Source organism: Eurypyga helias, unplaced genomic scaffold, assembly GCF_000690775.1.
Source record: "Eurypyga helias isolate BGI_N326 unplaced genomic scaffold, ASM69077v1 scaffold16493, whole genome shotgun sequence".
In the NCBI taxonomy this organism is placed as follows: Eukaryota; Metazoa; Chordata; class Aves; order Eurypygiformes; family Eurypygidae; genus Eurypyga; species Eurypyga helias.
This window is the reverse complement of record NW_010243312.1, coordinates 336-22,519: the sequence shown is the minus strand read 5'-3', so window position 1 is coordinate 22,519 and position 22,184 is coordinate 336. Positions and strand designations below refer to the sequence as shown.

The window sequence follows — 22,184 nt, the reverse complement described above, 5'->3', positions numbered from 1 at the left end:
CCTGACCTAGACAGATTACTTTCTGCTAACCTCTGGTATTAGAGCTGGCATCTTCCTATCACAAAGATTAGGTGCTCTATAAAGGTGTTGAGACAAGATTGGATTAGAGATGGAGGTCAAAGACTTAGGGCCAGGTGCTCTCAGCTTGCCCAGCTCTGGGTCCTCCTCTCCTGTTTGGCATGGAGTCATCAGCTTTTGGGTTTTGGAGAGAAAGATCCCAGTAAGGAACTGACAGCGTTTCGTGATCTGCATGCAGTAACTACAGCAGCAGCACCACCCGCTGTCAGACACATACCTCCGTGGCTTTTCTGCAGCTGCCTGCTTGAGCAGGTTTCTAAATGTGATTTTGCTCTTCCCATGCAGGAAACTGCCTCCCCTCTCCATTGATTTCCATGGTTTTGAACTGCTTCCACACACCCACGTGGCACTGATGAGAAAATGTCACATTTGGAGAAACATCTCCTTCTGATGCATCCAGAGAGACAAATAATCAATTCTATTTCACACAGTCCAGGCTTGGTGTGGCAAAGCCTTGCCAAGGATTAAATCCCCTCTCCCCCACCCCTTTTTTGTTTTTAATCAGAAAAAAAGATGTATTGATTTTGGGATGCCAACATTATGACTTTTTAATCTAAAAATTTATAGTAGACTCAAGCTTTCTGGCATTTATATTCGCCAAGCTTTGCCTGCAGAAGTGCTGCAAGAAAAACAAAGACCATCAGGTTTCATCCTGAAAATAAAACTTTATTTCTTTTGCCCAGAAATAAAACTAAGGAAACCAATTTGAAATGATCAGGTATAAAGCAAAGAGAAGAAAGGGGAAGGAAATACATGACTAGCACTGTCATGGCTGGAGATATTTTCAGAACTTACTTCATTTCCTTATTAGCCCTTCGGAAGAGCCGAGGCCTTGCAGGTGAACGGGATACTTGTGGGACAGCATCTGTGGAAGCAGCTGCGTTGTGTTACATTGGATGATGTTCACGGCTTTAACTGGTGTGGCACAGGGAGATGGGCCGCACGCTCCTGGGAAGAGGAAGATCCTCTTCAGTTTGTGCCTAAGCAAACACCCAAATCCTGGCCTGAGTGTACTTCATCGCCACAGGTTTACTTCCCCAGTAAGGTCTTTAAATTTTGCTGGGTGAGTCCATCACCCTCTCCTACAAAGAAGAGTCACTGGGAATTGCTCCAGCCCACATCCTCTCCCAGTGACAACCCTGCATCCCTACGGAGTCCCAGCATTCTCCTGAAGTGCCTTAAACAGCACAAAACCCACCGGTTGGCCCTTCCCATCCTCGCAAGAGGAGTGGGTGCTGGAGGAGCTTTGTTTTGCTAGAGTATCATTTGAGTTTTGGTTCGCAGTTGCTATACGAGTTTTACAAGTTCAAAGCAGCAAAGTCCAAAAAAGCTACCCAGCTTTCTGCCCGCGGCAAAAGGTGGAGAAATCTGTGATTTGAAGACCTTTGTCTTGGCAGGACCACACGGATTCCTGAGCTGTTGACTTGCTGCAAGCTCTCAAGTGGAGGCTAGAGATCACATCTGAGAGATTGGGAGAGGAAAAACAACTCAAGGGCTATGAAGTGGCAAGATGCTTAATACCTGCTTTGGAAAAACAACACATTCTTCCTGCAGGAGGAATAAGAGGCAGGAGAGAAGCAATGAAAGGGTTAGTCATCTTCCTGGGAAAGATCCTATTTTCCATATAGCTGAGGTTGTCTTGGGCTTTATGCTGCTTAAAGCTTCCTTGCAAAATCTCTGTCACCTGCTTTAGCCATCCCCAACATTAGCTGGTTTATCTGGACAGCCAAGCGCAGTGTGGAAGAGCGCGTGCTACAGCTGCTGGGAGACGGGCAGGCAAGCACCGGCCTTGGGGCCTCCCGCAGCAGGGCAGCGGGATGTCCTGCACAGGAGGCACCGTCCAGGAGGGTGCCCTGTCCCTGCTGCTGCCCCCATCTACAGGGCTGAAAGCTTGGCGTGTGTTAATGCTGTTTGGATAAAAGACATAAGGCTGTGCTCTTCCATTTCTATACTACCAAGAATGAAACGCAGCACAAAACGCCGTGCTTTGGGATTTCCCTATTTCCTGATGCTAAAACGAAAGGAAAAGAAAGGAAATGCCATAAAGCTGCCATGAGCTCAGCAGGGATCAGAAATCAGGGAAAGCAGATATGAGACGAAGAATCTGCTGAAGCGTGCACGCGACCCCTTCCCCCATCAATCGCAACGCTTTCTTTGGCTTTCGCCCCTCTGATATGTTGCAGCTTTTTCACCTTAACGTCCATTCCACCCCCCCCCCCATTCAAGTAGGGGTTTGCTTACTGATACGGGAAAGCTGTGGTTTTGCTCCTGTGTGCAGAGAGCCGTGAGCATTGCCCAGCCCCACCTGACACAGCCAGTTCCCTAAAGAACAGCTCGTGCAGGATCATATTAGTTTTTATTGTCAGCTACTGCATAATTCTGGATAAAGCATCAAGCACAGGCATACAGACATGGATTTTGTCATCCATTTCTCTCTCTTGAGGAACATAGAAATGGAAGATTTTAAGGCTTTCCCACCTTTTTTCCCAGCCATTGAAAGTCCTGCGGAGTTTACTACGTTTTTTACTCCTCACCACTAACTTGCTGAGTTGTATCTCGAGTGACACAACATTTTTTACAGTAAACAGGAGGTAAAAATCACTGTGGTCATTCAAAGCAAACCACATCTAACCCACTGGCCTGCAGAAAGAGAAAGGTGTTGTTACCATCCTAAATGCTCATTTAAATCATAGAATGCTTTGGTTGGAAGGGACCTTAAAGATCATCCAGTTCCAACCCCCCCTGCCATGGGCAGGGACACCTTCCATAGACCAGATTGCTCCAAGCCTCATCCAGCCTGGCCTTGGACACTTCCAGGGATGGGGCATCCACAGCTTCTCTGGACAGAGATGGGTTTGGTTCACGTATTAAACACCCAGTCAAGTATCATGCACCTTGCCTGGAGCTGCCTCACCACCTCCAGCTGGACTTCACAAAAATCCCTTCTACAGCCATAACCAGACGTCAGTGGTGTGTGAGCAACATTCCGCAGGAATTGCTTTGTTCTTGCATGATCACACAGCACCAGGCTTGCCTGTGACTGGTCCTGAAGTATCAATCAACATAGAATATTCATGTTTTAAGAGAAGTTCTCCCAAAAAGGTGTGGAGCTAGTGTACAGGATTCAAGAGAAACCAGTGCTGGAGCCTCACGAGATCTGCAGCATCACAGGGCAAGAGGGAAGTCCTTTAACAGAAGTCTTGCCTATAGGACACACACAACAAAGTTCTGAAGCCCAGGCACTACCTCAAACCCACCCATGAAAAACCTACCTCTTCCACAGCTCCGCGCAGCACAAAGCAAAACCTCCTGGCTGACAGACCCAGAATTTCACAACAGCTCAATTCTTTCCTTTGGCACAGGGGTGAAGCCCAAACTCAGGTGCTGACTGCCACCAAGAAGTCGCTGGAGTTTGGCCACAGAGTGTAGAAGCGGTGGTGTGCTACCCCACCTCGGTGCCTGCCTCCCCTGAAGGGTCTTCCTTCTACACAGAGATGCAAACGTAAGGTTTAGAAATCCAAACAGTACTGGGAAAAAAAACACAGGAATTTTCAAAGCAGCAAATAAACCCTCCAGTTGCACACAGGCTGTTTACTCTCACTGCCCAGGGACGGCAAATTAACAGGCAGTGCACTGCTAACGCAATCAATCCCCCCCGCTCTTCTAAGGACAAGTGCCTCGTCACCTGCAGGCATGAGCTCTCCTAAGGAGTCAACCATTGCCCCATCGTACTGCACTTGCTGGTACAGAAAGTGCTTGTAAGCAACCTCTGCCATCACAAGCAGCTCTTGCTTTACTGGGGAAAGGAACAGAGTTACAGTCTTGTACCTGTTCAGGAACACATTACCAATGCTGGACACCTTTGTAAGCAGCCCTCAGCTGTACAGATGCTCTTGGCCTTTACCAATTTGTAGCAAATTTTCATTTATTTATTATTCTGGAGTGGCTAATCCTGGAAGCTGTTTTCATGAAGGGTAAGAAAACCACCAGTAGTAGTCAGCATGGACTCACCAAGGGGAAATCATTCTTGGCCAACTTGATAACCTTCTACGATGAAATGACTGGCCTGGTAGACAATGGAAGAGCAGCAGATATTCACAGAATGGTTAGGGTTGGAAGGGACCTTAAAGATCATCCAGTTCCAACCCCCTGCCATGGGCAGGAACACCTTCCATAGACCAGGTTGCTCCAAGCCTCATCCAGCCTGGCCTTGAACACTTCCAGGGATGGGGTATCCACAGCTTCTCCAGGCAATTTTCTCCTGCATGGAAGGTTAAAATACCCCAAAACACCCAAGACAAACCTACCACAGGAGCTTGATGTCAGATAAAGATATTTCACCTCAAAAGGCAAACACTTGCAGACTGCAACACACAAATTACATCTCCTCCACAGCTTAATTCACTTCAGAGTCCCAAGTTCAAGGCTAAAAGCACTTATTTGCTGTTGTTAAAATAAAAAGCAACTGCACAAGGAACGTGGGTTTTGGTTGTATTGTTGGAGTATAGGGCAATCCCAACTCTCCAACCAATGTTCTGCATGACCTTGGGCAAGAGGGTTTTTGCACCTGCCTCCCTCCCTCTTCGTATGGTTATCCAGACAGGAAGTTCTCTGAGGCAACAACTCTCACCTTTCATACAATATTGGCAAAGCAAACTTACAATTTTTGACAACAGTAATGTTATAACTGCAAAAGCATCAGGTCAGTGCTTCCCTACTGTTAAAATAGCAGCCGGCATTAGGAATGAGGAGAACAAGGCAGCAAACGGTTATGCCACGACGCAAATCCCTGTGCTTAAGACTTCGGGCTTGGTAGTGCACCAGGGGCACCTCGCTCAGCTTTGGGCGGACACGTCCCACACGTCCCTCCCTGCTTGCTGATAGCTTCAGGACACCGCCAAATCTCCCTTAAGTAGCATCTAATCTAGATTCCCAGAAGTAACGAACAGTTCATACTTAGCCCGGGAGGAGATTCAATTACTCAGCATGTTAGAGAATCAGTAATTACCTGGGAACTTAAAACATGGAATTAAAGCTTAACTCTAGAAAATCAGGTCCAAAAAATACCAAATGCTTCATCTGAAGCACTGTAACCAGTACCATACTGCCAATAAGGCAAATGGGTCTTAAAACGCCACCATCCTCTTCATTTTCTGTAAAATCATAACCTTTAAAGGAACCACACAAAGAGAAACAAAAACAGTGCTTCAGATTGCAGTTACAAGTACACCCCTTACAGAGAGAGGTGGATGCACAATTTCAAGGATGGAAAGACAAACAAGTAAAACTTTGGAGCTGCAATGAAGAGCTCCAAATTAAGTGCTGCTGAGCCTGTTGAAAGGGCACTGAATCACAGAAGGAAAAAAAAACAGTGGATGTGTAAGTAGGAAGAGATGAAGATGTTAAATAAAAAGTAACTTGAGAAAATACTAGAAACAGAAATGTCAGTAAGAATTTGCCAGAGGTACAAAGTAGAGAAGTAAATTCAGAAGCAAATTTTCAAAGGCATGCAAGATACAGCCATACCTGAGAAAGTCTGAGCCAACGCGTCAACACAGGCTAAGCGGAAAAATCATAGAATCACAGACTGGTTTGGGTTGGAAGGGACCTTAAAGACCATCCAGTTCCAACCCCCCCTGCCATGGGCAGGGACACCTTCCACTAGACCAGGTTGCTCCAAGCCTCATCCAGCCTGGCCTTGGACACTTCCAGGGATGGGGCATCCACAGCTTCTCTGGGCAGCCTGTTCCAGTGCCTCACCACCCTCTCTGTGAAGAACTACCTCCTGATATCCAGCCTAAACCTCCCCACTTTCAATTTTAACCCGTTACCCCTTGTCCTGTCAAAACTGTATTTGCAAAAACATACTTGCTACTGACCACAGGCTGCGTGATAACTAAGGTCTGACTGAAGATGTCAGTCAGCATGCCCGGTTCCTTCCAGGTTCCCACATCCGTGTACGTGTTTGCACTGACTGTGACAGCACCTAGAGGACAGCTGTTCACAAACCAGGCTCCATGGTCTGCATGCCGTCTTGGTGACCCCGTGGTACAGACAAATAATTTATAGCATCAATCTCCTACACGAAACGCTAAATGAACAAGTCAACTTCCCTACAATTCCAGGGGTAAACTTCACCCAGGAGTCTTCAGCCACAATAAGGATTTTTAGAACTAAATGGTTCAAAACTTGCTGGTAACGCATTTTTCAGAAAATGAAGACCTCCAGCTCCTCAAACTGGTAGCTCAGAAGCTGATATTACAGGGAAAACAGAACAGCTAGTTGGAGGACAGAAAACAGTCTGTATACCTTGGGAAATGCTTATAGCTAGTCACTCACAAGGGAAATTTGCTGCTTAAATGATGCTGCTTAAAGCCAAGTCGTATTTCCAGCTGAGTTCAGATCACACTGAATCTGTCATCAGCGCCTAACTTGCCACAGCACACCACTCAAGTTATCTGACTCTTATAAGCAAATCCATGCTAATTCATACTGAGCTAATTCCTGTGTTTTACTACAATAGTAGCAAAGGCCTTCAAGTGTTGCTCCGGGCCAAACAGAAAATTCACAGCAGAGCCAGTGACACAGTCTTGGTTCTGTTATTGCCCCAAGTCCTGTGGTTTTAGCGTCAGTCAGGCCGGTTCTTCACCTCTGCTGCAGGGAGGTTTTCTGGTGGTGGATTACAACTACTGCCAAGAGAAGTACACGTGGTGTGGAAGTGGCTGCAGGAAGGCCTTTTGGAAGAAGAGGACAGTAAGGAAGCCAACAGACGGTCGGTAAAATACAAGTTTTTTTAAAAATTGTTTTCCGTTTTACAAGCAAATGTTTGTACAGAGGTGGAACACAAGCGGACAAAGAAAGTGGAACACAAGACCAAGGGTTTGTCATATAGAACTGCAGCCAAAACTTAACGAAAGGGCAGCAACTGCAGATATTCACAGCGTTGATCAACTACAGGTCTATACCCCCTCCCCCCCAGTACACGTGTATAACAGAAGAGAGACATCCAGCATCGGCTTTCGCACAGCTAAATCACCCTCAGAGCTCACTTCCCTTTTAGCATCTGCACAGTTCTAGGTGCAGCAGAGCAGAGACACCTGCCAGCACTGCAGCCACCTCTTGCCAACTCTGTCTCACTTGCTAGTCCCACACAAAAAGCGCACGTAAAACCAGCAGAGCGCTATGTATTTTTTTTTCGGTCCGATGTAAAATAAAGAGTTGTAGTGTTTAGTTAGTAGTTTAGTCAACAATTCAGCTTTTCATGAGAATTTTCTTCCATTGCCTCCTACTTTGGAAATGTACGCCTCAAATAAAAAAGCCCAACCCCAATGTCACTTGACCTCAAATACAGAAATATACATAGAGATAGCAAATGCCAGGTTTGAATCAATTAAACAAAAAGTTAGTTATCTACACGACAGCAGAGGAAGTGAGAATCTGATAGCTGGACAATACATGAATGAGTTTCCCTCCGCCTACCTACAGCATTCCAAGAACGACCTGTGAACAGTTAACCCTGGGTATTCCTAGCAAAGACAGCCTGATAGCACTGCTAACAGTCCACTCCTTCCCATTCAAATAGCTAAGTGCTTTAAATTCCTTCCTTCCATCCACTTCCCTGGGTTAAATGTGTATTTTCTTTGGATCGGAGAAGAAAGACTCATTCCTTGTTACTTTAGTCTCCATTCTGACATAGAAAGTATTGTCCTGGAGTGAGGAGAGAACTAGCTGCCAACTGTCCAACGACCCCAAATCACTCTGGCATGCAGACGGAGAACTTCCGGCTGTACCTCTGAGACACACCATCAGGGAAGAGAAGCATGACAGCACACAGTTCTTTTCCAAAGCTTCCCACTCACTGTGGGTGCAGCACAGGGCCTCCATGATGAAGCACCAGAACAAGGAAAGCAGGAATACAGACAAAGCATCTCCTCAGCAGTGGGTTTTCAAAAGGACGAAGTCATCTGAAAGCTCAAAAAAAACCAGGATCCCCAGAGCATTACGCAGAATTGTGCAATTCAAAACCACACAGACGTGAATCTTACTTTCAAAGGGCTTTATATTACAAAAAAAGTAAGTCACAACGAATGCGAAAAATCCATTCAATGAGGCTTGTTTCCAGTTTGCTAGGAAAGCTACGTTTCTCTTCTTTATTCCCAGCCTACCGCTGAAAACATGATTGCCAAAACAGTGACACCTTGAGCTAGATTTTTAAAATCAAACTTGCTCTGCCAGATCCAGTACTCTGAACTTGTCCAGGTTGTAGAAACAAGCCTTCACGACTCTGCCTCCGAAGTATCTTCCGTTCAGATCCACAACGGCTGGAATTGAGAGCAAGAACAGGTCAGAAAGCAGCAATTCAATAAAATAAACATTTCTTTACCTAAACGGTCTAATCAGTGAGGCTGTTTTGTCTCTTTACTGAAGTTAACTCTGAGGTTCACAAGACACAATGTGCTATCCTACCTTTGATGGCAGATTCAACCCGTTCAAACTCCAAAAATATTCTTACAGCTTCATCATCAGGGGCACCAGGAATCTGAAACAAAACAAAACCCAAACCCAGAAGTAATTAGAAGAGCAGCAAAAATACTGCTTTAAATTACTGTTCTTCACAAAAGTAGTGAAGGAAACACAATAACAAAAGATTCCAAAAGCACAATACACAGATTTTGGCCCAGTTTCTGACATTAAAAGTTTGTATCTCAGAGATACGAAGAATACAGAACCACGACATAGCAAAGGACCCTGTGAGATCTTCTGATCTGTGCCCCTTCTCTAAGGCAGGGACAAGCCAGTCACGAGGGACAAGTGCCCAGTTCCCTTTCAGAGCAGCCAAGAGACATTATCTCTTACCTCAAAGATGACACATTTCCCAACCTTGCCATATTTTTCACATTCTTCCTTAGTTTCAACTTCTAGATCTTCATCCACCTCTCCAGCACCCACCATGTTCTGAAATTTAGAAGAATAAACCTAACTCAGTAGATGCAGTTTGTATATATGACTAGGTAGGCAAATCACAGATGCATGTAACCATTACCATGAATGCTTTAAGCTTCCGTTTAGCAGTCAAGAGCCACAGGAGGAGACAGCTCTCTAGTACTGGGGCAAGGTAACTGTCAGTGTGTATCTCAGGAAGACACACAGAACCTTTAGGTTGGAAAAGACCTTTTAGAGTCCAACCATTAATGCAACACTGCCAAGTCCACCACTAAACCATGTCCCTAAGCACCACATCCACATATCTCTTAAAATCCCTCCAGGAATGGTGACTCCACCTGGGCAGCCCATTCCAATGCCTGATAATCCTTTCAGTGAGGAAATTTTCCCTCCTATCCCATCTAAACCTCCCCTGGCACAACTTGAGGCCATTTCCTCTTGTCACCTGGGAGAAGAGACCAACCCCCCCTCTCTGCACCCTCCTTTCAGGGGGTTGTAGGGAGTGATAAGGTCTCTCCTGAGCCTCCTCTTCTTCAGGCTGAACACCCCCAGCTCCCTCAGCCACTCCTCACAGGAACTGTGCTCCAGACCCTTCCCCAGCTCTGTTCCAATCTCTGGACATGCTCCATCCCCTCAATGTCTGTCTTGTATTGAGGGGCCCAAAACTGAACGCAGAATTCAAGGTGCAGCCTCACCATTGCTCAGTACAAGGAGACAATCCTTGCCCTGGTCCTGCTGGCCACACTGTTCCTGATGCAGGCGAGCATGACATTGGCCTTCTTGGCCACCTGGGCGCACCGCCAGCTCATATTCACCTGGCTGCTGACCAACACCCCCAGGTCCTTTCCTCTACCTTTTCTCAACACCACAAAGCACCATGTAGGTGCAGACCAGACCTGTTCCCACCGTACAGAGTCAACGTAACAGGAACGCAAGTTTAAACATTTCAGCCAGTCACGTATGCTGCAAATACCAAGACACGCTCCCTTACTCCCAACTTACCCTTAGTAAAACCACTTTAGTTGGGCATTTCAGTATCTCAGTCAAGGGGTTAGAATCTGCTTTCTTGCCCGTTTCTGTTATGAAGACAGAACAGTGAATCATGGAATAATTCAAAGTTAATGCTCATTTAAACCTTATATGGGGGCCTGTATCAAAATCTTACTGTTATCAAACAATGGAGTAAAAGCCACGACAATAAGGAGAAAAATCACTGCTGGAGAATGTGAATTAAGCTGGAAGACTGACAACATACTATTTCTTTGAGGGAAATTATTCATAAGTTCAGAATTGTATCAGATCCCCTAAGAAATAAAAACCAGATCTCCTGACTTCCAACACTTGTGCTTAGGCAGAGGTAGAGTCCTAGTAAGCCTACATGTTGTCTCTACATCAGACAACAGCAGGGAAACAGCAGTATCTAAAGGACGTGATGGGGAGAAATCCATCAGGAGCAGAGCAAGATCACCCCGTGAAGAGAAGAGCCATCCAAACACTAAAGGAAGCCAGCTGATGGGGGAAGGGGAGGATAAGCTAAAATTATTAAGAGGGACACATTAAAAAAGGGTAAAATTCCACATGAAGGAACCTGAGTCATTCTTCCAACTAACTAGCATTTTCTGCAAGGACAGATGGTAAACAAAAAAAACCAGGAGCTTCCACTAAGTCTGAACTATTATTTTTCCCTGATCATTTTACACAAACCTACTGGTATAGGACAAAATTACCTTTCTCCAGAGATTCGCCAACAATGATCTTGCCACCCCTCTTGCTTGTTTTCTCCACTGACAGTGCAGTGCTCAGCCCCTGTTCATGCTTTCCCAGCCCCTGGCCCTCTCTGAAACCATACTTCTGCATGATTTTATGAGCTACTGTCCCTCTGCAAAGAAAAAAAACCCAACAGTTAGCGAAGGTTTCTTACACAAAACAAACATTGCATTTCTCCTGAGTGCTCCTAAAATCTCATTAAATAGAGATTGAAAACTTAAAACCTTCTACACAACTTCACAACCTAGCAATTTCACAGCACCCTGTGAAGATGGAAAGTGTTACTCCTGAATTACAGAAAGAAAAGCTGCCAAAGTTGACTAAATAAAATCATTCCTACTTTTCCAAATACATCCTGACTTCTATTAGCAGTGCAAGTCAGCAGACACTCTACAGAACAGTTTGGGTTGGAAGAGACCTTCAAAGATCAGCTAGTCCAACCCCACTGCCATGAGCCAGGACATCTTTCACTACATCACGTTGCCGATAGTCAATCACAAAACAAATTAAACCAAGGTCCATTTAGTCCAGCTTCTCATTTTTGTCAGCAGCTGGTATCAAAAGCTTGAGAGAAAAGGCAAATGTGGAACAATTTACTTCCCACATTTGATCACATTCTACTATTTACTAGTTCTAAGCTGCTGTAAGCTCCTGAGTACATGGCTTTGCTACCCCTTCCTACAGCAAATAGGGATATTCTCAATATGAATTTAAACATCTCATCTTTTTGAATTTTTAAGAACATATTGAGGCAATAAAGGCCCCCATCTATTTAAAAGTACCTTTTTTTTTAAAAAAAAAAGTACCTTACAAAAAGCACCTCCACTGACAGGTTTTGAAACATCCACTGAATGAATATTTAAAATCAAAATATAGCTACATGTGTTGGCATTTCTTTGGAGACCACAGTTAGATAGGCCAAGACAGAAGCCATGCCATGGTACAGCAGTTTACAGTTTACAGGCACGTAAGACTACCCAGAAAAATCAGTGACTACATGACTATTTTGTAAGCACACTCTATGAAACATAGAAAGACATTAAAAAGGCCAAAAAGTCTATCTGTGTAATGCTGAAAGGTTAAAACACAAAGTCACAGAATAAAGAGTAACCAACTGTGTGGTCAGTAAGGCAGGTTAGGTCCTATTTTTAGCCCTTCCTCTGATGATGTGAAGGTCACAGTATTGCTAACTGGTGGTGGTAACAAGGCATAAACTGGTCCAACAGTACTGACTTTGGTTATCCTTCTTCTGGACAATGTTAAAAAAAAAAAGGCATGAAAAAAACCTGCATAAAAATTGCCTCCAAAATGGAAACGCAGTGTAACGATGTAATAAATGAGACTTCTGCCTGTTTTCCTCCTGAACAGAGTTTTGACTACGCTGAGGCTGCATTTCCACAAGACCCATTGCAATTGATAAGAAGACCATAACTAACCACTACACCTTTCAAATGAGGTCTCTAAGATGCTTCTAACTATAAATTCAACTTCACTTTGTCGCCACAGCAGTAACACAAGCATTACACACTCCGCTAATCCAAGCGGAAAAGTAAATGGACAGATGTGCAGCCACAGCTCCCGCACTCATGCAAACACTCTTTGATTTTCGGAACAAACAAGCAAGAGCTGAAATTCTTTGCCCACTGCCACACAGCAAATTTAAGACAAAGCTGGAAAAGAAACCTAGAGGAACTAACATGCCATCTGTTTTCCTGTATACTACATTAGCTTGCCTGATCCAAGCCATAAACAATTTATACTGGAATGTGGCTTCAGAACTCACTTAAAAGCAGAGCCTTGAACGCAGCCACACCTCAAACGCATTTCTCTCCATCGAGTAAATCCACTGGCCTCTGTATCCTGCCAGTTAGGACTACGTGCACTCAGACTAACCACATACATGCAAAGGGTTGTGTTCTTCTCCACTGACAAACTATTTTCACTTTAGGTTTCTACCACCTCCAAATGCCTTTTTCCACCAAAGGTGCGTAAGTGAATCATTTACCCCATGTTAGCCAGGAAAGAGTTGCTAGGTCCCGTGGGGGAACGAGGTCTTTCTGGCTCATCATACACTGGAGGAGGAATTGCTGCTTTAGAAGACGGTGCTCGAGGTCTCGACTCCTCTTCAAATGGGAACGATGCTACAGCTGAAGAAAACAGAGACATTTGCTTTCTCAATAAAATGCTTTGCATGAAATACCTACTTGTTATGGACACTAGAGTACCCCGCCTTCAGTCTCACTCACTTACGGATAGCTCTTCAGTTCTAAGTGTGCCTTTTTCTACTTTGATACTAACACACTACAACAAGAAGTCTTCCACATAAATCCAAGTAAGAATGTTTCCTCTGCACATGCTGCATTAAGATCCCCCTCATCCCTCTCTCTCTGAAACAAGATTTGAGGACAAAGTTCTTCACGGAGAGGGTGGTGAGGCACTGGGACAGGTTGCCCAGAGAAGCTGTGGATGCCCCATCCCTGGAAGTGTCCAAGGCCAGGCTGGATGAGGATTGGAGCAACCTGGTCTAGTGGAAGGTGTCCCTGCCCGTGGCAGGGGGGTTGGAACTGGATGGTCTTTAAGTTTCCTTCCAACCCAAACCATTCTGTGATTCTATTTTGGATTTTCTTCATAGATTATTAGACTATTTTGGATTTCCTGACATACGAGTTTGTATCCATAAGTCTATAATGCAATTATTAGCCTCTTATTAAATGGACCAAAGAAACATTTAAAGATCACCTGCACGACAAAGAGTTTATGCAGAGGACAATCAAACTTAAAAGCCCCATTCATCACAAACAGAATTATTATAAAAATGGATCAATGCACACAGCCTGGGGCCTGAGGACTGTCAAGAAAAGTACACTGTACGCTTCCACAGAAGAGAAATTGGTCTATTAAAAGCAATGAATGCAACTCGAAGCAAAACATTTATACAATCTTCAGAACTGACAGTTTCTGAACTGAAACTTTCCTGGGAGATGGTGTTATGTATCATACTGATTAGATTGTTAAACTATCTTCCACTGACAAGTCAAATGGCAAAATATTTGAAAAAAGCCTACAGAACACTAAAGAAAATATGCAGAACACACTTTTGAATGGACCTACGGAATTCTAGACTGACTTAATTTTAGATTATTTTCTGGTGAACTAGTGCTTGTATGCTACCAAAAAAGTGTCTGACATGAGTCTGGGGTGCCATATGAGGAAAAAAAAAAAAGTCCCTATTTAAGCAGCAAAGGGACTGGACTACAGGACTTCTACTTCAGGAATATTTTCTCAGGTTTTTCCAGCTTAGGTCTGAGCATCAAGTAACAAGCTGTACAAAGGTTTCCTTGTGAGATCATGTCATCTTTTGAAAGCCCTCTCCCTCAGGATATTTCTACCATTTCCCGCCCATATTTACTTTTCCTTGACACCGCTCAATTGCTCTTAATTATTTACTCAAAACAATCTCTTTCTGTTTTTAATGTTTACGCACTTCAAATACTCCCACTATTTTATCATTCACTTACTCCCCCCAGCTTCGTTTTTAAAATTTGAATCGTCTCATAAATAAAATCAGGGCTCCCAAAGGAAAGTATTTGTGCTTAAGGTTCTTTTTTCTTATTAATTTTTAACATATAAACAACACACTGCACATTATTTTAATTTTAGAATCCAAGACAATTAGACATGCAAAAAAATCTGACCAGTTCTGCTCTTCTAGCAAGATTACGCCATCTAGTGGGCACTGAGGAAAATCCTAGCAGGCACACACCTCGAACAGATACCGTATCTCTCAAAAACGTGTTAAAAGTTTGTCTGTAGTGCATCACCCCTTCAGAAAAGATATTCATCAACTACCTCCTAAGGCAAAGGGTAATGGAAAAGTTCCCTCTCCATGCTGTGGAGGTTTCTAGTCTACTCAGAGAAATATGTTTGCAATACTTCTTCTTTCACATCAGAAATGAGTAACTAAACACAGTTATAACAGACCAGTTTGCCAAGCCACTTCCCCAGCAATACAGAAAGAATCCTTCCGAACAGAGGTGTGAAGCACAGTAGTATAGGAGGTTCCACAGAGTTTCCTCCATCAACAAAAGAACTTGCACAAGTTCTTCTGCCACAGAGAATCACATGGGAAGAGCAGCAGGATGCCTTAACTACACAGGAGGTTGAGAGAAAAATAAAGACCGCTGCTAGGTGTTAAAAAACAGGACTTTGGTGTACTTACGTTCTTTGTCCTTCTCAACAAGAGAAGTGGGTGGTGCAATAGCAGCTCCTCCCATACCTGTGGGCAAGACAACAAACGCATTTGTATGATCAGGGTCTGCGGCTCAGAATAGCTTCACTGAATCTTAACACAGCTGCTGGCTCCTGGCCAGCCAATTCTTAACATACAGCTTTATCAACAGAAAAGTAGGAAGAGAGCAATCTGAGAAGTTTCAATAGTGGTGAACTGAAAATGACTGAAAAGCACACCAAGGGAGATAACATCAAACTGCAATGACATACTATGTATTGTTTCTATCAAACACATTTCACAGGATGTCAAAATTAAAGACAACAGTGAAACAAACCTTCAGTTCTAAAACTCCACAATCAAACCAAATCAAAAAGATACTCTGTTCAAGATTAAGTGCACTTCCAAAACAGCAAAGTACAAAGCTCCTTCTGTATTTTAATGAGCAATATTCTAATGGAGCCCGAAAATGCCAAGGCAGAGCAAATACTTTAAATGTCCCCCGTCAGAAACTTTCCTTAAAAAAAACCCAAAAAAACCAGAAACAAATGATTTACTGTAACTTGGTTGCTGAAAGAGAATACAGTTTAATTTTGTTTACGCAAAGACATATCTCATCACCCAGACCCACATTTTTAATGAGTTGTAAGGGCATTCAAATAACAACTGCAGGAATGGTGAACTTTATTAATAGTGAAAACTCAACAGTGATTCTCCTAACCTGATTTTATTTCGTGCCTCACCCCTTTCCTGGAACCTACGCTACGCAGAAACTTTAAACACGTATCTACAAACTAATGTAAAAAGGGGTCTTTCCATAAATAATTTAGCTGCCATCTCCTTCCACAGAAAGGATTCACGAAACAGGAACAGGATTGTGAATTCCACCTCCACCAAAACCATACACAGCTCCCTTACTTCTTTTTCGTCTCTCGCGTTCATAATCTTCATCTTCGTCAGAATCCGGATCTGGTCGTCTTGAAAACCCACTGGCTTCATGTCTGTCTTTACGTCTTCTAGGAGACACAGTAAGTTAGGATAAGAAACCATCAAAGTTAACTCTCTGCTTAAATTTGTGATACCACCTTTGCAGTGTGAATTACACTGCTACACTCTAACTGGCATTTTATAATGTTTTCCAGGAAGGTGTAAGTAAACACCTCTATTTTTTGTTTCTTTGCTTTTATCCTCCTGGAGTATTTTTTGTAAAATATAAGAAGGATCCAAAGAAGGATCATTTTCCACTCACAGATCAGACAAAAAGAATGTATGGAAATGAGGAAGTATCTGAATCAATCCACTCCAAACTGGGTACAGTGATTGAATGACTACAATGGAAGAGGTGTTGGATGGAAGCGACAGCAGGGCAACAGACAGTAATTAATCACCTTGCTTTGAACAGAATCCCTTTTAAATTCCCCATCACAGGCTATAGAGAATATTATAATTTACTCAGCCAATTAAAAAAAAAAAAAATCCCCCCAAAAACCCCGAAACAGATCATTAAGCTTGAACACCAGATTACTGAGAAGCTAGCTTAGCAATTAAAATAAGATTCAGGCAAGTTCATTAAGACTTTTAAGATTAGGTGAGAAATGCTTCAAGAATTGTTTGCACTCTAACTGTTATTTACTATGATCATGACATTACTCATTCTAATACTTTAGAAAAAGGAAAATTATTTTTCCCAAAGAAGAGCACACACATCAAAATTGTGCTACAGGATGCTAAAACCAGCACTACTATGGAACTAGACAGAATTTGTGAATCTCTAAATTTCTTCTGAAATTCTGGATATCTTTTTAATTCTAAACCTGAATTTAAAACAAATGCACGCTCTGTTCAAACACCCAGATTATCCCAAAGTATGCATCTGATGCAGGTTGGGCTGAGACTGTTTCCCCAGTTTTAAATCTGAATGTGTTACATATTTATCACTTCCTCTCTCTAGTGTTAATATGACTACCCTCTTGGCCTGCATACAGCTAGTGCAAGCACGACTAAATAGCAATCGCGGCTGAAGCTGTGGAAATGACAGCCCAGATTTCTGAGCTCTTGCATGCTAGCTGAAGTATGGCAGAGCCTCAGGCACTTCTCCTCCACCAGAATAATGTAACCAAGAGAAGACAGAGAAGTCCAAATGACTAGAAATATTAATTTCCACAATCTAAGCAGGGCAACAATATCCTTCTTGTAATTCCATAGACTTTAGATGGTTCATACCATGATGAAACTGGCTTATTAATTTCACTGAAAATAAGCAAATACAAGTCTTCCTATCTGGCAGGTATTTTACCATCTATTTCAATAGGACACTGAATCTGCATTCAACTTCTTTAATACGATTAGAGATTTCTTATTACAGGGAAAAGGCATTAAGGTAATAAAAAATAAGTAGTCTTTTCTTTTGTCCAGAGACAAGAGAGTAATAAATGCACAATTAACTTAAGCTGAATGGAGAATATTAAAGAAGAAAATGCGACTACGCCTCTCAAACGCTGTGCTAGCCACGTGTTTAAAATTGAACGCATTCACGTATCAGCGTGGAATATTTAAAAGCAGAAAGGGTGGTTTACCACTGAGTGTTCAAGGTATTTCTGTAGTCAGGTTATACTGACAACAAATACTCTAAAATACCTGCAAGGTCAAAGCCCGATAACGATGCATGAAGTACCCAAAACTGCTGCTATTATCAAAATAAAGTAAATGTAGAAAAACTTCACGTCTCTCACCCAAAGAGGGTGTAAACATGATCAATCTTACAATTTTTGTACTGTTAGGCGATTTAAGCAAGAGCATTAAAACATATTAATTCAAACACTGTGCTTGTTTCTATAAGGATACAGTATTCTTCACAAAACCTTTAAGAGTTTCACTGAAACAGTTCCCTAAAACTAAACAAATCAGTGTGTCTATTCTTCATATAACTGTATGTTATGGACTTCAACGAAAGCCTTACTTTTCTCTTTCTTCAATTTCCTTTTGCCTCTCCAGCTCACGCTGCCTCTGTCGTTCCTCTCTCTGACGTTTTACCACTTTTTCATAGTCATTTGGGAACATGGGATCATATTCATCGGCCAAAGGAATCAACACATCTCCCGCAGAAAAACCACTAGGTACAGGATCCTTAAAAAAGAAGGAGGACTTTTTTCAGCTGAGATGTGAAAACAACATCCAATTGGAAACCAGGAATTTAACATTGCCATCTCATTCTCCACAACACAAAATTCAATTCCTGACTTCATCTATAATGGCAGGTAATATCCTAAATCCCACTGGTGCTAAGAGAATTAAAACTAGCATTTCACTCAGTATCTCAATTTTTTCCACAAAGGAAGAATCACCCCCACCCACTCCCCCTGCCAAATACAATGCAGGAGCAAATCAGCGTGGACAAGAGTTTTTCAAAACCCATTATTTCATTATGAGAACTATTACGGTATCTTGCTGTTGCAACCATCTGCAAGGGGCCCTCCCACACAATCTCATCAGTCTTTTGCATCACCTGCTACGAACACAATACCGACAGAGGTGCACATACCATTCTTATCTCATCTGAAAGAACTATTTCAGAAGCATTGCCTTTGAAAAAGTTTCAAGGAGAAAGTTTGTTTGATTCCTTACCACATGAAATCCATTTTAAAAATACAAGAAAAGCAACCTAACCTTTTAAGTTGATTGTTACGCAGATCCAGTTACAACATGGGTGCAATTACAATTACGTTATTTACCTGACCAAACCGCTGCCTTGCAAAGCCCTTTGAAGCTGTACAGGAGAAATACCCTACAGACACCATTTTATTTTAACTGCACCTTAACCTTGACAATTCCATGTTGTATCACATGCAAGTCTGTATAAAGTTGAAATGTTCATTCATTACAGAACCTCTGAGCAGAGGAAATCAATTTCAGAGAATGATCACCACTTTCACCACTAGGAAAGATGATGAAAAAATAAAACTACAGACTGCAGTCAAAGAATTCTGATTCCAAAATATTTAACAGCTGGATTTCTAAGTTGCCTTGGTCTTACCTTTAAACCAGCTGCTACATGAGGTGGTGTATCCACAATCTGTCTCTCATCAGAAGAGCTGCCTCGTTTCAGGTCAATCACTGGAGCAAGGACTGTTGTTTGTTTTGTTCTCTGACTCTGAAAAATCACCAAAACAGAAAATGTATAAAAGAGAAAACAAAACAGTTTCCTAAATGGCAGTTTCTTTTATGTACTTGCAGCTGGTATCTCCATTTCTTTGTTTGGTGTTTTTTTTTTTTTTTAAACACTGTATCCAATTCTTCACTGAGCAAAGCCGTCTATATAATTTCTCTTCAGTTTATCAACATAATTGGGCTTGTTGAAGGGGGCTACAAGGAAGCTGGGAGGAGACTTTTTACAAGGGCCTGTAGCGACAGGACAAGGGGTAACGGGTTTAAATTGAAAGTGGGAAGGTTTAGATTAGATATCAGGAAGAAGTTCTTCCTGGAGAGGGTGGTGAGGCACTGGAACAGGTTGCCCAGAGAAGCTGTGGATGCCCCATCCCTGAAAGTGTTCAAGGCCAGGCTGGATGTGGCTTTGAGCAACCTGGTCTAGTGGAAGGGGTCCCTGCCCATGGCAGGGGGGGTGGGACTAGATGATCTTCAAGGTCCCTTCCAACTCAAACCATTCTGTGAGTCTGTAAAGTAATTCTCAACATTTCTAATGAACCTTGACATGGATAACTAAGTTTATGTCATGCTTTAGTGGTGGGAAAGGCCGCTCACTTCCAAGACAGATGCCTGCCAACTATGGTTAGAGCTGCTACACAAATACAGATCCGATGCAATATATCAAAGAATGCTTCAGTGAAACCAGTGCAAACCTTCCTCTTGTTAAGTAAGTGAGATCAGACTTTGCTTGTGCGTGCACTAGAACATACAGCAGTGGGTGAATGGTCCTCTGTCTGGACTAGGACCAGAAACACATAGTAAAAATTCAAACAATCTTTTCAGATGAGTTTGAACCTAGTGGTTTTTTTTTTTTTAAAAAAGGGCTTGGATTTATTCCAAAGTTCTACTGTTCTTAATATTTTATTGTCTGATAAAATGTATGAACCTATTCTGAACTCTGTGTTTTCTAATCCTATTCTATTCTTCTATCACTCTATGCATACAATGCCAATCAGTTACACAAACAAAGAATACAATACAGCAGCCATTTAAATTTCAGTTACACAAGTTGTTGCAATTATTAACTAAATCCTGCACTCAATTTTAGCAGCATAAATCAGCAGTAATTCCAGTGAAAAAATGCTGTGCCTCCTTATATATTCAGTATCTATGCTACTATTTCTTTTTTAATTAATCTCACTCCACAAAGAACACACATGTCATGCCTGAACCAAAACACCAACACCACTTAAAGAACAAGGGTGAAATACTGTAGCAATAAAGAGAAAAAATGGCTACGTCACAGTTTAAGCTCAAAGAATTAGATTGCACTCCTTCTTCCTTTCATGTACGCTGGAAATATTTCTTGCAAAAACCTCTAATGCACAATTTGCACTTTAGCACCAAAACCCTTTTAAACAGCAAGCATAAAACGATGCAAACATGCAAGTTAGAACTGATGCAAAACACCAGCAATGACCAGCAGCCAGTACTGCCAACTATCAATCACAGTATAACCCTTACTTAAAAAAAACCCCAAACTCAACCTCATTATCTTTAAAGTTAGATTTGAACATCAGCTTTTGGCTTTGCTAGTTAAAAGATCTGAGGCTTGCAGCACACACATCAGATTTACATATAACTTTAATTTTGCGTGATTTCCTCTAACAGGCTTCAAGAAAAATGCATCTCCCCCTGCCCCAAGTTTTGACAGGCTCCTTGCTACAAACTCACAGAGAAATTCTAGCAAAATTATCCCAAATCAGTATTCTGAGGTCATAGTTTTTCCACAGTGCTCGGAACACAAAAGATGTTTGAAAAGCAGAAATCAAAAATACTGAGGCACTATACCTTTGCTTGTGTGAGGGCTGCTTTCTTCACCTGCAACTGAGATTGCAGCAGTTTGAAATTTTTGGACCAGCCTTCTGTTTTAGAATCGCTGGTCTCAACTCCCAAGTCATCGTAAAGTGACATTTTCTCTTCAATTTAAAACTAAAAGACAAAAGAAAAAAATCCAGGTGACATAACAAACCATTTTTCGCATTAGTAGCAGATATACATGACTACAGTAAGGCTGTCTGAAAGTAACTGTTTGGAATGAACACTGTTCAAACGTTAACAGGTTATGCAATCTCCTAAAATTACGTTTGCAATACTGTGTATCAATCATTTCCAGCTTTGAAGAAGTTATGCTGTAGTCCATACTGGTATTTTGAGGCTCATAAATGAAACAGAAAGGCGCTGACACCACAAACATATCAACACCTTAATCACCTGAAATTCCACTATTTTTTCCATCACTGTAAAGGAGTATCTTTCTTATACTAAACATACTTGCCCAGAGTATTATTAAGTAACTATTTCCACAACATTTAAAGGCCTCTGAAATACACAGAACTTACATATGCATACATACACACACAAACATATACGTAAAATTAACTAGTTAACAACATCAATAATATGACATCAAATGCATCCCTTTGTCTGACATTACATCTGACATGAACAGAAGAAAACTGGAATGTAATAAGAGGTCTATCACCTGTGGAAGAACCTGTAAACTCATCATTTTGTTTCTGGGCCTGGATTACACTATCTCCAGCCAAAAAATTTAACTTCTTAATTTACTACAGGATCAAACATGACTGATTAACAGTCTGCAGTGAAAGCTTATACACTCATCAGCAACATCTTATTCCCACAGATGTTACAGATACTTGTATTTAAGGGAACCTGCCCGGTGTATAGGAGGTGATTGTTGCTACAAACTTATAAGCATTTGAACTTGTAAAAGTCCCAGATGCAGCAGACAGCAACTACATTACAACTCCAAAAGGTGGCAAGCTCAGAAAAAAACAAAGAAACAAACGAAAAACCCCCCACAAACCCCCTATTTAATCCTGAAGTGGAACATGAACAACCAGGGCACAGCAGAACAGAGATGAAAAGTGCAAGACAATGGAGGAGGCTGCATTCATTGAATATTGGTAAACATATGCGTACAGGGAGTGAAACATACAGG

General features: G+C 42.2%; 1 protein-coding gene across 1 annotated transcript; it reads right to left on the bottom strand.

Moving 5' to 3' along the window:
* Positions 1–7,978: 7,978 nt before the first annotated feature.
* RBM17 (RNA binding motif protein 17) lies at positions 7,979–21,152 on the bottom strand. Its single transcript, XM_010149369.1, has 11 exons — positions 21,011–21,152; positions 19,050–19,166; positions 17,976–18,142; positions 15,935–16,032; positions 15,008–15,064; positions 12,794–12,935; positions 10,749–10,900; positions 10,024–10,097; positions 8,935–9,033; positions 8,545–8,617; positions 7,979–8,399 (listed from the first exon to the last, which is right to left on the bottom strand). The coding sequence occupies exons 1-11, from the start codon at positions 21,131–21,133 to the stop codon at positions 8,296–8,298; spliced, it is 1,206 nt and encodes a 401-aa protein (XP_010147671.1). The 5' UTR covers positions 21,134–21,152; the 3' UTR covers positions 7,979–8,295.
* Positions 21,153–22,184: the final 1,032 nt, after the last annotated feature.

What these genes read in the sequence shown, in the direction of transcription:
- RBM17 (XM_010149369.1), bottom strand. Translation starts at nt 21,133, where the DNA reads ATGTCACTTTACGATGACTTGGGAGTTGAGACCAGCGATTCTAAAACA. An exon ending in TGTTGAGAAGGACAAAGAAC is followed by an intron (nt 12,936 to 15,007) that starts GTAAGTACACCA and finishes TGTTTTCTTCAG; the next exon opens with CTGTAGCATCGTTCCCATTT. An exon ending in GGTTGAATCTGCCATCAAAG is followed by an intron (nt 8,400 to 8,544) that starts GTAGGATAGCAC and finishes TCTCAATTCCAG; the next exon opens with CCGTTGTGGATCTGAACGGA.